The sequence below is a fragment of the Bos mutus genome, chromosome 3 (assembly GCF_027580195.1).
Source record: "Bos mutus isolate GX-2022 chromosome 3, NWIPB_WYAK_1.1, whole genome shotgun sequence".
In the NCBI taxonomy this organism is placed as follows: Eukaryota; Metazoa; Chordata; class Mammalia; order Artiodactyla; family Bovidae; genus Bos; species Bos mutus.
In genome coordinates, this window is record NC_091619.1 from 15,474,332 (window position 1) to 15,491,631 (window position 17,300).

The 17,300-nt window shown below is 41.5% G+C and overlaps 1 protein-coding gene across 1 annotated transcript in view; it reads left to right on the forward strand.

Annotated features, from left to right (window-relative positions):
* Window positions 1–4,409: 4,409 nt before the first annotated feature.
* Window positions 4,410–17,300, forward strand: part of LOC102285057 (hornerin) — a 75,549-nt gene continuing 62,658 nt past the window's right edge. The window contains exons 1-3 of the mRNA XM_070368734.1: window positions 4,410–4,547; window positions 5,945–6,168; window positions 6,796–9,776. Of these exons, the coding sequence (XP_070224835.1) occupies window positions 4,410–4,547; window positions 5,945–6,168; window positions 6,796–9,776 (3,343 nt within the window). The remainder of the gene's footprint in view (window positions 4,548–5,944; window positions 6,169–6,795; window positions 9,777–17,300) is intronic.

Consider the following 17,300-nt stretch of genomic DNA (forward strand, 5'->3'; position numbering starts at 1 on the left):
TTCTTGCCTGGAGAATCCCAGGGATGGGGGAGCCTGGTGGACTGCCATCTATGGGGTCGCACAGAGTCGGACACGACTGGAGCGACTTAGCAGCAGTAGCAGCAGCAAGGAATCTCCACACTGTTCTCCATAGTGGCTGTACTAGTTTGCATTCCCACCAACAGTGTAAGAGGGTTCCCTTTTCTCCACACCCTCTCCAGCATTTATTGCTTGTAGACTTTTGGATCGCAGCCATTCTGCATGGCGTGAAATGGTACCTCATTGTGGTTTTGATTTGCATTTCTCTGATTATGAGTGATGTTGAGCATCTTTTCATGTGTTTGTTAGCCATCTGTATGTCTTCTTTGGAGAAATGTCTATTTAGTTCTTTGGTCCATTTTTTTATTGGGTTGTTTATTTTTCTGGAATTGAGCTGCAGGAATTGCTTGTATATTTTTGAGATTAGTTGTTTGTCAGTTGCTTCATTTGCTATTATTTTCTCCCATTCTGAAGGCTGTTTTTCACCTTGCTTAGAGTGTCCTTTGTTGTGCAGAAGCTTTTAAGTTTAATTAGGTCCCATTTGTTTATTTTTGCTTTTATTTCTAATATTCTGGGAGATGGGTCATAGAGGATCCTGCTGTGATGTATGTCGGAGAGTGTTTTGCCTATGTTTTCCTCTAGGGGTTTTATAGTTTCTGGTCTTACATTTAGATCTTTAATCCATTTTGAGTTTATTTTTGTGTAAGGTGTTAGAAAGTGTTCTAGTTTCACTATTTTACAAGTGGTTGACCAGTTTTCCCAGCACCACTTGTTAAAGAGATTGTCTTTAATCCATTGTATATTCTTGTCTCCTTTGTCAAAGATAAGGTGTCCATAGGTGCATGGATTTATCTCTGGGCTTTCTATTTTGTTCCATTGATCTATATTTCTGTCTTTGTGCCAGTACTCTCTTCCCTTTAGATTCTCTTCTCCTGTGAATAATTCTCCTCTCCTTTCTTGGCAAGCAAATACAGAACAGGGCCAGTAGGAGGCAAACTACAGCCCACAGGCCATACATAGGGCATCACCAATTTGTTAAAAATGACACACAAGCTAAGAATGCTTTCTACACTCTTAAGAATTGGGGAAAAAAATATTTCACATGTGAAATTATGAAATTTAAGGGTCAAGTCAGTCAACAGGTTTTATTGAAACACAGCCATGCTGATGTGTTTACACATCGTCTATGAGGCTTTCACACTACAAGAACAGAGGTGAGTAGTTGCAACAAAGTCCACCTGGTCTACAAGCCTATAATATTTAACACCTGATCCTTTAAAGAAAAGCTTGCCAACCCCTCCTACAGGAGAGCACTGGCCCCAAAAACATGTTTCACCCACAATGCTTTCTTCCCTCTGTGGTGACAGCCAGCTCCTGCAGGAATTAACCTTCAACAAATTCCACCTCCCCTGCAATTCCACAGTCTCAGTCACACCTCTGATGAAGCGTGACAACCCGGCCCAAATCAGGCATCCAGAGGAAGCATGGCCACAGAATGGATACTGACTCTGTAGCCCTCTGAGTAACACCTAGAACAAAGCATGCAGCCTAATAATGGTTGAATTTGGAATCATATAATTTATCATTTCCCAATAGTTGCTACCACTCCTTCCCAATTCCTGATGATCATATTGTGTAAGTTGTAAGTCTATGTCACTTCACCCAACTTCAGTGAGACTTGTGCTATACATTTCCAACAGATGCAGTGTAGAGAAAAGTCTTCAGGGATGATTCCTAATGTAAAGGAAGATTCAGTTAAGATTTAGTTTATATCCAGGTAAAATCATGTTCTCTGAAGCGAACAGAGGAAGAGAGAGGGCAGACCCTAACCTGCGAAAAAACAGAAGTGATCAATGCAGATACTGCAGTCATGAGCCTTACTCCTCTTTCAATTCAATTTGACAGACATCTATGGGGACCTTTATGTGCCAACCAATGTGCTGTGTCTCCAAATGACACAGGGATTATATAAAGCCTGTTCTCTCTTCTAAGGTATTCATAGCCTGGAAGTGACAAAGGCACATGAACAAATACATACGTGTGTGTATGAATGGATATGCACCAAATAATTAACAGCAGCTATTTCTGGGCAATAAGAGTAGATGCATTTTCATTAGCCTTTCTATATTTATCTATATTTTCTAATTTTATTAAATATTAATTACATAGTAAGACAATTTTAAAAGGCTATGATAGTGTGTGATTAATGTTAAAATTATGAATAAGAGATAAAATTATATCTCTCTGTTAAGTAATTCAGGAAAGATTTCCTAGAGAATATGAAAGGTAGGGTTCAAAAATAAATAGCAGTTTGCCAAGCAGATAACAACAAAAGATATTCCAAAATATATATATGAAATAGTATGATATATTCAGAAATGTTTATGAAGTTAATTATTGGTTGAGCACAAAGAATAGGGGTAAACAGATGTGGTTGTAGAGTGGCCACAGTCCAGATTATGAGGAACCCTGGATACCATGCTAGGAAGAGCTTGGATTTCTTTCCAAGGTTAAATACTAGTTGAGTGAAAGCTGCATTTATGAATGGCCACCAAGGTTTCAGACAGTAAAGAATCCACCTGCAATGCAGGAAACCCAGGTTCGATCCCTAGGTCAGGAAGATCCCCTGGAGAAGGGCAAGGCAACCAACTCCAGTATCCTTTCCTGGAGAATTCCATGGACAGAGGAGACTGGTGGGCTACACTGCATGGGGTCACAAAGAGTTGGACAAAACTGAGCAGCTTAGCACACACACATGCACACACTAAGGTCTCATAAACAGACTTAAGTAAAGAGATAAAAGAGCCTCTGCAGTCATTATCCATTCCAAGAGGTAATAACATCATGGGTGACACCTTGACTGGAATCTTCAATAAGAAAACAAGTATAAAAAAGACAGTTTGACTAGATGATCATCGGGGTTCTTTCTAAAGATCTGATTTCATGATTTATCAACATTTGGTCTCTGATGTCCCTGCACACACTCCACTCAACTTCAATTAAAGTTGATAATTCATTATCAACACATTATGCTTCATACCTTGTTGAACATCAAAGAGGTCTCTGGCAGGTGGGGTTGATACTAGCCCAGATTTGGGAGCTGCTAACGCAATCTCAGGTGGGTGGGTAGGGAAGTGACAAGGTGGAGATGGAGGTGGAACTGGGCTTGTTTGGGAATGATGAATTGGGACATCTCAAAGAGAGCAGCTCCTCCCTAACATGGACCATTATTCCTTCTATAAAAAGGCTACTATTCCCACTAGCAGCACCCTGTAAGCTACTTCAGCCTCCATCCCACTTGTTCCTCTGGTGAACCAGGTAAGTGAGGAGCATTTAGGGGTATAAATTATGAGAATCCATGACACGCTCTAAGGCTCTGGGTACCAGGCTCCTTTTTAATATACGTACTTGGGGGAACTTTGGTATAAGTTTAACTTTGTTGAGGAGGAAAGTAAAGACTGAGACGAGTAGTACCTCCTTCTTTGTGGTCATTTCCTTAAAGATCACAAGGCTCAAGTTATCCACCAGGAAAGTTGCCTCCTTTGAGATTTTTCTCTCTGATGTAAAGCCTAAGAGTTGTGCTCATCATCCACAGTCACACTCAACTCTTTGCTACCCCATAGACTGTAGCCTGTCAGACTCCTCTGTCCATGGGATTCTCCAGGCAAGAATACTGGAGTGGATTGCCATTTCCTCCTCCAGGGGATCTTTCTGACCCAGGGATTGCACTCACATCTCCTCAGTCTCCTGCATTGGCAGGAGGATTCTTTACCACTCACTGGACCACTTGGGAAGCCCAAAGCCTGACGGTCAGTCCTGCTTAAAGAATAAAAACAGAAGCTGAGCCTCATAGCCAACAGCCCCTAGCTCCATATTGCCTAGGCTTATGCTTGGCTTTGCCTACTTTGTCTACTTCCTCTGGCCTAGAGTCTTGAGCATCCAAGTGAGTCCTGGTGCCTCTCAGCTAGAGTCAGGCACAAAGATGATGGGGCTGTCCCTCCCTAGAGTGAGGATTTGGATCCAGAGAGAAACTGAGGAAGTGGATAGACTAGAGCACCTAGGATTCCTATAGCTCCACAACAAAGCTCTTAAAACTACCCCTGGTAGAAAGAGAGAACCTGAAACAGAAAGTGATTGCTGCTGCATTTACTCAGGCATAGAACGAAGAGACACTGTTCCTAATTACATTACTTTCTTGCTACTTGGGTTGAACCAGTCATTCAACTCTGGATTGGTTCTTGATTGCGACAGGATGAAATTAATTATGGCTGACTAATGCTGCACAATTATTACAAATGACTCTACTTATCTATTTAAACATGAGAAAAGGATAATAGTAGGTGGATCTCTGTCCTTATTTTCCCTCTAGGTTAATTTGAATTTACAAAAGGATGCCAAAACTCCTACAAAGCATTGTTACTGTCATCGATATTTTCTACCAATATGCCAACCAGGCTGGGGAGTGTGACATGTTGAACAAGGCAGAACTGAAAGAACTTTTGGAAAATGAGTTTGGTCAAATTCTGAAGGTAAGAACTCCATGTCAGGACTGAACACAGCTGCAATTCTTTTCGTCACCCCTTCCTACCTTTTTGTCATACATGCCAAACTCATAGAGGACTTTTCCTACTTGGTGATAAAGAACAGAGTTTATCACAGGCTTGCAGTAAGGTCAAAAGTTGATCCATAATTTTTCCATAACATGTCCAAGGGAAGTGATCCTACTAAACAATAGGGGGAAAATCAATGGATTAAATAATGTCCTGTGTGAGTAATTCTTCTGGAAAGAAACTGAGCTGTTTCTCAGAAAAACTGCAAAATAGATGAAATTTATCTTCTTCCCTTTCTTTGCCTTTCTTCAGATATCCTGACCACTGTCCATTTCTGAGATTCTGGCATAATAATGCTTCTGAGTTCAGGAAATTAGCATGTTACTCCTAAATCATAAAATAAAGTAACGACTACCCTCTAATGTTAGCTAAGGAGTAAATATTTGTAAACTTTGATCTAGCTCTTGATCTTCAATTCATTAAATCAAGCTGTGTACTGAATAGTTTTTATTCCTATGGAGGTCTTAAATTTGATACCAGATGGAAAACTCAGCATCTTCCCCTCTAAACTCCTTACTCCTCTTCAACCAAGGCATAATCTGGTGCCATTCCTGGCTTTCCCTCTCAGCAGGATCCTCCACCCTCCAACCCCATAAAATTCACCAACAGTCTCTCAACAGCTCATTTCTCTCCATCACTATTGCTAGTCCTTGGGTTCAGACCACCTTCTACTTCCAAGCTCAACATTATATGCAAATCGAATCATTTCACAACTCAACTCAAAATCCTTCACAGTTTCCAGCTCTAAAATTCCAAATTTCCTTAACACAATTCAAAATGCATGATCTAGTCCTAATTTATCTCTCCAGCCATATCTCTTGACTGTTGAGACTCCACATTTAGCAATCCCGAATCTCTCAGTTCCTTGTATGAGCCATGCTTCTTTTCAACTCCAGCTCTCTGTTCATATTGTTCCCTCTGTCTGCAACAACCTTTCTCCCCTCCCCTTTCCCTACCTCTTCATTTGACTAATCCAACCCATCATTCAAAAGACATCACTTCCTCTCATTAACCATCCTTGAACCCCCCGTGGTTGTTATTATTTATACATTAGCTAATCATATTCATTTGACCCATTCCTTAAAAAATAATTCCCTGTTCCTTGTCATCCCCAGTTGCATCCTCTTCTAGGTCTTCACTGCATATTCCTTTCTCTCTTTCTGCCCAGAATAGGGCAGTCCAGCCTAAAGGACTATGAGATTGAGCTCCACTTAATTAAGCTAAGCACTCACATTTCTACAGTCTTCTTTCAATTGGTTAGCTCAGTGTGTGCTGCACACTCACAGAGCTTCCTTTTATACTTTGTTCCTATACAGAATCCAGATGATCCAGACACTGTAGATATCATCATGCAAAATCTAGATCACGACCATAACAAGAAAGTAGAATTTACTGAGTACCTTCTGATGATATTCAAGCTGGCTCAGGCCTGTAATAAAATCGTCAGCAAAGATTACTGCCAAGCTTCAGGGTCAAAGCAAAGGGATCACAGTCACCAGGACCAAGAGGAACAGAGTGAAACAGAAGAGGAGGATGAAGGGCAAAAATCGTCTTCCAGTAACTTAAGTTGGAGTGAAGGAGAGAACGATTCCCATTCCAGAGGCTCGGGAGGTAGCTTTAGACACAGGTCTGGGTCCAGCTCCAGAATAACTGGGCATCAAGGAGGCTTGTCTCATTCTAGGGACAGGCAAAGCTCTAGGGAAAGAAGGAGGGAGTCAAATTCAGGCCACTCCAAGGGTAGCAAGAAAAACAAGCATGGCTCTCATCAGCACAAAAGGTCTAGGAGTGAAGAAGTTGGTTATACTCATTCAAGCAACCACAGAACAAGATCAAACTCAGGAAATTGGTCAGGTACTTATGGAGAAGAAGGGCATGTGAGCCACTCAGAGGATCAGTCTTTCAGTTTTGCTCAAAACTGGTCTGACTCAAATGAATCTCTGGGGAATAGACAACATAAGAAAAAACCAAGCCAGTCACCTAGTAAGGAGCATCATGGATTCATCTCAGGGAGTTGTGGAGGACAAGACCACTGGTCAAATTCAAGTGAGCCTGCTGGTTATGGTCATGGCTATGGCTCAGGCCAGCCTTCTCAGCAGAGATGGCACGAATCAAATGAAGGATATCAATCAGGAAATTGTGAAGAACAAGGAAACTGTTCTACTTCTAGTTCGAGTGAGGTATCTAGTTATGGCCAACACAGGTCAGGCTCAGAACAGCCATCTAGCAGTATCCAACATGGGTTTGGATCAGGTCAATCCTCTGGCTATGGACAACATAGATCTAGCTCAGGTCAGTCTTCTGGCTTTAGTCACCATGGGACTGGCATAGGTCAATCCTCTAGCTATGAACATCATAGTGCTACTTCAAGACAGCCATCGAACTGTAGCCAACATGGACCTAGCTTAGGTCACTCTACTAGCTGTGGTCAATATGGATCTGGGTCAAGTCAGTCATCCAGCTGTGGCCAACACAGTACTGGATCAAGTCAATCTCTTAATCATGGCCAGCATAGGTCTGAATCAAGTCAGACATCTAGCTATGGCCAACAAAGGACTGTCTCAGGTCAGTCTTCTGGCTATAGACAACACAGGTCTGGCTCAGGAGAGTCTTCTGGATTTAATCAGCACAGAACTGGCTTAGGTCAATCCTCTAGCTATGAACAACATGGTTCTACCTCAGGACAGTCACAAAACTGTGGCCAACATGGATCTAACTTAGGTCAGTCCTCCAGCTATGGTCAACATGGCTCAAGTCAGTATTCTGGTCACAGTCAACACAGGTCTGGCTCAAGTCAGTCTTCTGGCCACAGCCGACATGGATCTGGCTCAGGTCAGTCTGCTAGCTTTGGTCAGCATGGTTCTAGCACAAGAGAGTCATCTGGCTTTGGTCAACATGGATCTGGCTTGAGTCAGTCCTCTAGCTATGGACAACACGGTTCTACTTCTAGACAGTCATCAAGTTGTGGCCAGCAGAGATCTAACTTAGGTCAGTCCTCTAGCTATGGTCAACATGGCTCAAGTCGATATGGCTCAAGTCAGTCTTATAGCCACAGCAGACACAGATCTGGCTCAAGTCAGTCTTCTGGCCGCAGCCAACATGGATCTGGCTCAGGTCAGTCTTCTAGCTGTGGTCAGCATGGTTCTAGCTCAAGAGAGTCATCTGGCTTTGGTCAACATGGATCTGGCTTAGGTCAGTCCTCTAGCTACGGACAACAAGGTTCTACTTCAGGACAGTCATCAAGCTGTGGCCAGGAGGGATCTAACTTAGGTCAGTCCTCCAGCTATGGTCAACATGGTTCAAGTCAACATGGCTCAAGTCAATCTTCTCGCAATAGCCAACACAGATCTCGCTCAAGTCAGTCTTCTAGATTTGGTCAGCATGGTTTTAGCTCAAGAGAGTCATCTGGCTTTGGTCAACATGGATCTGGCTTAGGTCAGTCCTCTAGCTATGGACAACACGGTTCTACTTCAGGACAGTCATCAAGCTGTGGCCAGCAGAGATCTAACTTAGGACAGTCCTCCAGCTATGGTCAACATGGTTCAAGTCAATATGGCTCAAGTCAATCTTACAGCCACAGCAGACACAGATCTGGCTCAAGTCAGTCTTCTGGCCACAGCCAACAAGGACTTGGCTCAAGTCAATCTTCCAGCTTTGGTCAGCATGGTTCTAGCTCAAGAGAGTCATCTGGCTTTGGTCAGCATGGCTCAGGCTTAGGTCAATCCTCTAGCTTTGGGCAACATGGTTCTACTTCAGGACAGTCATCAGGCTGTGGCCAGCAGAGATCTAACTTAGGTCAGTCCTCTAGCTATGGTCAACATGGCTCAAGTCAATATAGCTCCAGTCAGTACAGTCAGTATTCTGGTCACAGCCGACACAGGTCTGGCTCAAGTCAGTCTTCTAGCTGTGGTCAGCATGGTTTTAGCTCAAGAGAGTCATCTGGCTTTGGTCAACATGGATCTGGCTTAGGTCAGTCCTCTAGCTATGGACAACACGGTTCTACTTCAGGACAGTCATCAAGCTGTGGCCAGCAGAGATCTAACTTAGGACAGTCCTCCAGCTATGGTCAACATGGTTCAAGTCAATATGGCTCAAGTCAATCTTACAGCCACAGCAGACACAGATCTGGCTCAAGTCAGTCTTCTGGCCACAGCCAACAAGGACTTGGCTCAGGTCAATCTTCCAGCTTTGGTCAGCATGGTTCTAGCTCAAGAGAGTCATCTGGCTTTGGTCAGCATAGCTCTGGTTTAGGTCAGTCCTCTAGCTATGGACAACACGGTTCTACTTCAGGACAGTCATCAAGCTGTGGCCAGCAGGAATCTAACTTAGGTCAGTCCTCTAGCTATGGTCAACATGGCTCAAGTCAATCTTACAGCCACAGCAGACACAGATCTGGCTCAAGTCAGTCTTCTGGCCACAGGCGACATGGATCTGGCTCAGGTCGGTCTTCTAGTTTTGGTCAGCGTGGTTCTAGCTCGAGAGAGTCATCTGGCTTTGGTCAGCATGGCCCTGGTTTAGGTCAGTCCTCTAGCTATGGACAACATGGTTCTACTTCAGGACAGTCATCAAGCTGCAGCCAACAGGGGTCTAACTTAGGTCAGTCTTCCAGCTATGGTCAATGTGGCTCAAGTCAATATGGTTCAAGTCAGTCTTCTGGCCGCAGACAACATGGATCTGTCTCAGGTCAGTCTTCTAGTTTTGGTCAGCATGGTTCTAGCTCAAGAGAGTCATCTGGCTTTGGTCAACATGGATCTGGCTTAGGTCAGTCCTCTACATATGGACACCATGGGTCTACTTCAGGACAATCATCAAGCTGTGGTCAAAATATATCTGGATCAGGTCAGTCTTCTAGCTATGGCCAATGTGGGTCTGGATCAGACCAATCTTCTCGCTATAGTCAACAGAGGTCTGGATTAGGACAGTCTTCTGGCCATGTCCAGTGTGGCACTGGCCCAAGTCAGTCCTCTAGCTGCAGCCAATTTGGGTCTGGATGGAGTCAGTCTTCTAGCTATGGCCAACACAGATCTGGTTCAAGTCAGTGTTCTACCCAGAGTCAACATGGATCAGGCTTGGGTCAGTGTTCTACTTCTGAACAACATGGGCCTGGCTCATGTCACTCATCTAGCTCTGAACAATGTGGTTCTGGATCTGGTCAGTGTTCTAGCTATGATCAATATGAATTACAAGGGAGATGTAGGTCAAGTTCAAGTGGAACTCATGGTGGGTATAGTAGACCCCAAATAGGCTCAACTCCCAATCAATCAAGAAGAAACAGCCAGGAATGGTCAGGATACAGTCAAAAAGAAAGAAGTAGGAGTTGTAGCCCAACAAGTAACAAGTCTGATGGATATGAGAGTATTTGTGGACAATCAGAAACATGTAGGCAACAAAGCCAAGGATGCAGCCAGGGTCAAACAGAATCTGGCTACAGCTATTCAAATTGTAATGAAGGGAAACCAGGAGGTAGTTATAGACAAGAGGAAAGCTCCTCAAGTTGTGGCTTTAGACAGTTTACACCGTCCTATGGAGAATCTAGATCTAACACTAGCAATACATTGTTAATTTGCAAGGAGGATAACAGACAAGGTGGCTATTATTACCAGAGAGAAGGAGGTCACAATGGAGGGAGAGATACAAACTCAAGTTTCTACAAGTTACGGACCAGCACTCCACTCTATGAGTATGTTCAAGAGCAGAGGTGCTAATTCAAGTGATGAATAGTAAATAGAAGTGAAGTTAACTCAATTAGTAGTTTAAGAAATATGAAACTTACATACAAGCAATTCATTACAAAACTTCTTTCTAAAAGTAGATATATCTATTTCTGTCTTTTCCTTTTAAACATGTAACTGTACTTAATTCCTTATTACTGTGTTCCTTCCAAAGAATGTAGGGTATGGGGACTACTTTGTTAGGAAATACAGAGTTGAATAAATGATGTATGAAAATAAATTCAGAAGAATAATGCAAAACATTTAAGGAGCTTGGGGTTTAGTTGAAGTGTCTTTTTGACAGCTCCTTACTCACCATATGATGCCAAAACTAATCTTTCATCTCTAAAGAGCAAAAAATTATCAATGTGTTACCAGTTCTGGAGCCAAAGCTTCTCTTATAGCAACATGGACCATAATTTTCTGTATGCTCCACAATGGATGGTGGCAGAAAAGACCCTAAAAGCAAAGATGTAGCATCAATAGCGTCTTTGCTTATCAAAACCACCAAGCTCCTTTTCTTAGCTACATTTTTAATGAGTAAACTAACAAGAGGCATTGAACATTGGCACCAGGTGCTTCTTCAAGCATTTTTTTCTTAAAGGGCAGGGATGAATCAGTTCAGGATTGAAGGATCTAAATGTTAGCTCTGACTTGGTTTCAGCAAGAAAGATTTTGACTCCTACTACTAAGAATTTCCTCCAGGTTAAAAAACAAAAATTAGAAGAGCAAGAACATGAAAACGCAATGGCTTCAAACTACCTCTGTAGTTCACTGGCCTTCCTCAGAGGAAAATATCATTTATACAGCAATGGAACAAAATACTGTCAGCAACTACTTTTCAGTTTCTTAGTTTGACTGTAGTATATTTGTTTCAAGTCTCTGGATTCAAATAACTGACTGCATTAAAATTGACAATAAATAATGATGATGAAATACTGAGGTTTGTCTCATCTCTGCTTCAGTTCACTCTCACACACAGGTGGTCATACTAGAAACTAACTTAAATAGTTATTGTCCAAGACCCTGTCCTTCACAAATAACCCAGAATATACAAATATTTTTTAATTCAAAAACAAGACAAACAACTCAGTTTTAAAATGAACAGAAGATCTGATTCAACACTTACCAAACAAGATGACCAATAAGTACCTGAAAAGATGCTCAATGTCCTTAGTCATCAGAGAAATGCAAATTAAAACATAATAAGATACTACCACACAAACACTAGAATGGCCAAATTTTAAAATGTGGGCAATACCAAGAGCTGGTATTACTGGTGAAAAGTAAAATGACATATTCACTTTGAAAAATAATGTGGCAATTTCTTCAATTCAGTTCAGTCACTAAGTTGTGTCCGACTCTTTGGGACCCCATGGACTGCAGCACGCCAGGCCTCCTTGTCCATCGCCAACTCCCCGAGTTTACTCAAACTCATGTCCATTGAGTTGGTGATGCCATCTAACCATCTCAACCTCTGTCATCTCCTTATCATCCTGCCTTCAATCTTGCCCAGCATCATGGTCTTTTCAAATGAGTCAGTTCTTCCTCTAATTTGATATTTATAAGTTCTTTGTACGGTGATGGTTCATTATATGGTGGGGAAAAACAGGAAAATTTATAAAAAGAAAGTTCACCAAAATAGAAATTTTAACAGCCAAGTGGCATTTTTAAAACAATGCTCAGAGAAACAAAATTAAGATATAATGAAATATCATTTCATACCAATCAGATTACAAAAAAATTATTCTGGCATAGAACATTGGAGAGGATACTGAGCAATGAAGATCTACATTGGTAAGCACTTAGGAAGCAATTTGGCAATGACATGAGAGTCAGAAAATGTTGCAAATAACTTAAAAGTTCAAGAGAAGAATAGATAAATCAGTTGTGATATATCCATACACTAGAATGCTATACAACAGTTAAAAGTAATGAGATATACCTGAGGCAGTGGTGGGGGGAGTACAGAATACAACACCAAAAATAATGCTACATTGGCATATGGATTATTCTGAGCTGAAGGTAATCAAGGCCTAGCTGACTCAGGAAGAGCTTCTTTTCTGGAGTTTGTTTGTTTTTGCCTCTCTTTAACTGCCTAAAAGAGTTTAGGTACACGGCCTATTGGGGCTTCTTGAGTGGCTCAAATGGTGAAGAATCTTTCATAATACAGGAGAACTAGGTTTGATCCTTGGGTTGGGAAGATCCCCCGGAGAAGGGAACAGCAACCCACTCCAGTATTCTCACCTGGAGAATTCTATGGACAGAGGAGCCTGGTGGGCTACAGTCCATGGGGTCGAAAAGAGTCAGACACAACTGAGTGACTAACTCTTTCACTTTTCGCAAGGCCTATACTAGGATCAAAGCTATTAGCAAAGATAACTTTTTGTATCAGGAAGACTTATCTACACGGCCTGGAAAACATTTGTTTACCAAACATTTGCTCTTCTCATCTTCTTCCCTGATGGTTCAGACGGTAAAGCGTCTGCCTACAATGCAGGAGACCTGGGTTCAATCCCTGGGTCAGGAAGAAAATGGCACCCCACTCCAGTATTCTTGCCTGGAAAATCCCATGGACAGAGGAACCTGGTTAGGCTACAGTCCATGGGGTCGCAAAGAGTCCGACACGACTGAGCGACTTCACTCACTTTACTCATCTTCTTATGAATTGTCTTCCTCCCTTTGAAGTCCCCTACTGTCATCTCTGGGGTTCCCTGGTAACTCGACTGGTAAAGAATCTGCCGCAGTGCAGAAGACCCTGGTTCGATTCATGGCTCAGGAAGATCCCCTGGAGAAAGGAACAACTACCCACTCCAGCATTCTTGCCTGGAGAACTCCGTGGACAGAGGAGGCTGGCGGGCTACAGTCCATGGGGTAGCAAAGAGTTGGACACAACTGAGCGACTAAGCACAGCACAGCACAGCACCCTCTTCTCCTTTGCTCAGAACGGTTATGTAAGCCTCAACTGCCTGACTGCCTTTGAGTCTCATATTTTTATGGAACTCCCATATGTATGAAATTAAAATTGTTTTTCTCCAGTTAATCTATCTTATATCAACTTAATTATTAGGCTAGCCACAGAAACTAGAAGGGAAGAAGTTTTCTGCTCCTAAGTGTATTCAAATCTTCCTCAACTTACGATGGGAGCTACATCCCAATAAAATCATTGTAAGGTTAAACACATTACACTGAAAATGCATTTAATACATCTATTCTACCAAACATCATAGTTTAGTCTAGCCTACTTTAAATATGCTTAGAACACTTATATTAGTCTTTAGCTGGGCAAAATCATCTAAAACAAAGCCTATTTTATAACAAATTGTAGTACATGTAATTTATTGTACTACATGTGATTTATTGAATATTCTACTGAAAGAGAAAAACAGAATGGTTGTATCAGTTGTTTACCCTCGTGACTGCATAGCTTCCCAGGAGCTATGGCTCCTTGCCACTGACAAGCACCTAGAGAGAATTGTACCACATGTCACTAGCCTAGGGAAAGATCTAAATTCAAAATTCAAAGAACAGTTTCCACTGAAGGCTTATCATTTTCAAACCATCACAAAGCTGAAAAAAGTATAAGCCAAACCACTGTAAGTCAGAGACTATCTGTGTATCTCAATATGGAGAAGTCCCCAAAATATAAACATTACATGAAAAAAACTGTAAAACATCTATATACTGTGTGTTACCCTTTATAAAGTTTTACAATATACATCATAATATCTATATTATTATTTGTGGTGGTGGTTTAGTCGCTAAGTAGAGTCTGACTCTTGCAACCCATGGACTGTAGCCCACCAGGCTCCTCTGTCCATGAGATTCTCCAAGTAAGAATACTGGAGTGGGTTGTCATTTCTTTCTCCAGGGCATCTTCCCAACCGAGGAATCGAACCCAGGTCTCCTGCATTGCAGGCAGATTCTTTCCCAACTGAGCTATAAGGGAAGCCCATTATTATTTGTCAAATATGTGTTAATTATTATTTGTAGTTAACACATATTTGGTAAATATAAAAGTCTTTATGGGAATGTAAAACACCAGATTCAGAACCTCTGGAGGTTACCTCTGGAGAGAGGGAAGAAAATGGGACTGAACAAAAAAACAAGTCCAAAAGTTTTCTTAAGTAAGTTGATATTTATTCTTATATTACTCCCTACACTTATTTATAAGCCATAATTATTCAATATTTCACAAAAAGAAGGACACAAAGATCAACGTGAGCATGCCATCAAAGACCATTCAAGGAAGAAAGTGTTCTGACAAGCTACTCAACTGACATATGGTTGAAATAAATGAACCAGCACATCAACACCTAATGAGATTCACCATCCAAATCATACAAGCACCTGTGTGATTTAGACTTGAAACTCACCAGGGAGACTTCTGAAATGCTGGCTTCCTGTTATTTCCCCCAAAGGAGGAAGCATTGACTAATCAGATTAAAAAGGACACCTAGGGACTTCTCTGGTGGTCCAGTGGTTAAGACTCCATCTGCCAATGCAGAGGACACAGGTTTGATCCCTGGCCCAAGAAGATTCCACATACTGCGGGGCGACTAAGCCAGTGTACCGCAACTACTGAGGCCTGTGTGCCTAGAGCCTGTGCTCTGCAACAGGAGAGCCGTCACAATGGGAAGCCACCACAATAGGAAACCCATACACCACAACTAGAGAGGAGCCCTCACTCTACAACTAGAGAAAAGCCTGAGCAGCAAGAAAGACCCAGTGCAGTCAAAAATAAATAAATAATACATTTAAAAACTAAAGACAATCAGTGTTTCTGATAGAACATTTCTGATTGGAAATTAATAAGCTGGCATTCTAGTTTCATATTTCAGACCTGGTTAGGTTAGTTACAGAGAAACAGCTTTCCTGAATCTAAGTAACTCTTGAGACACCAACATCAATGAACATCTAAGTCTACAAGGATGAGGACCAAATCTGACCTTTTTACCAGGCAATATCTCAACCTCATTCTTTACCTCTTCTAAATTTCAGGGTTCAGGAGAAAGAAAATTAAGATAAAGCAAAATTTTTCAAATAAATACCTCCTTGTATACCTAAGTCAAATTTTTCATACTATTCCTCTTCTCCTTGTTATGACTCCAAAATCTAATGATTGTAATATTTCACCTAGGAAAAAAAAAGAAAAGGGAAAGCAGTAGACTAACTCTTGAGGGTAGAATCTTACAGGATCTCAGTAACTTATCCAGGGTCTGCATCCCAATTCAGAAAATAAAGTCAATTTTATTCTGTGCACTCATATGTAATCAATTTTTGGAAGACAGATTCATACTAAAGCAAAGTCTTAATGGTCCAGTTTTTTTTTTTTTTTTTTTTTAATGCAAGATAGATATGCATTGAGAACAGGAACCAGTTGTCTATCTTGGGAACTTCCATCCCACTGGGTGGGTTCATTTAAGAAACAGCAGAGATTCTTCAATGAGCTTTACAGCAAAGAAGCTTGATTCTCAAAGAGCTGGCCTACCATGATATGGTAAACTGATGATTTTAATAATCTGTCTTAAAAGGTAAAGAGTATGAAACTAACATTTTATGAACTGGGAATATGAAATCATGTGCTTTACATATATTATTAATATATTACTTATTGCTTAATTTCACTCTCATAGAAACCCTATGACTAGAGGAACTACAATCACTTTATTGAAGAGAAAACTGAAACCCTGAAAGGTTAAGTGACTTGCCTATATTAGTAGAGCCAAGATTTCTACCCAGTCTGACTCAAAAGCACATGTGTTGTTACCATATGTCGTCCACTCTAGTAATATTTTTTTTTAAGCAACTACAGTCAAACACCTAGGACTGGATCAGCCCCATGGTCTAGACACTGCTGGAGACACACCAACTGGTATTCATCCTCTGACTCTCTTTTTCCTACCCTCCATGCAAAGATACTTAATGTCCTTAAGGAACATTTGAGAAACACTCTTGCTCATCAGCAACACACCTAAGAACAATCCTAAGGGAGGATCCCTGCTGCACATAACTCATCTCCTCACATTTTATTTATCTCATCACAATTGATGGTTCTCATTAGCTTCAATTCCAGAGGGTGGCATTTCTGACCTAGTCCTCCCTAGTGCAAGCCTCATTTAAGGGGCCCATTAGTCATTAAGGGATTAATGATAAACAACCTCCCACACTCTAGCACTCTTTAAAAACAATGATCCAAGGTCAATACCCAGAATCCCCTGCCTCAGCCCTGCCACCATCACCCCCTCCTGTGTCCTCTGACTCCCCCACCCTGTATGCTCTATCCTATATATGAAAGATCCCTGAGCAGCCCTCCCAGCTCCTGCTTGGTCCTTGTCTACAACTCTTAGTCAGAACATTCCAGATGTTGAAGATATTAAACCATCAGGTACTCTGAGACACAGCTGTGACAATCTGCCATACAATATACTCTCAGATTGCATAGGCAGAGAACAAAACTCCATGTGCAAAGACATCAAAGAGGTAGTGTGTTCAGGGAACAAAGAGTAGATGTCTTTGACTGAAGCAGGCAGGCAAAAAGGATCAGGAACTGTGGCTGGAAATGCTAGTTAGGAAAGACTTAAGTGGACTATAAGGAACACAGAGAAGAAAACTCAGTGAAGAATGGTGATAAAGGTGAATAGAGGAAGAAGGGGAAAGGGCTGCTTTCAGAAGCCAAAATAGAGAACTCCAGTAAGTAACAGGCATGAATATAAAATGTATTTTATAAAGTTACAGTAAATAAAACCAGAGAGAACTAGGAAAAGATTAAACAAATAGATCAATATATCTGAATAAACAGTCCAGAAATATATATATACATGTATGTGTGTGTCTGTGTGTATATATATACACACACATATCGGAAAAGGCAATGGCAACCCACTCCAGTACTCTTGTCTGGAAAATCCCATGGATGGAGAAGTCTGGTAGGCTACAGTCTATGGGGTAGCAAAGTTGGACA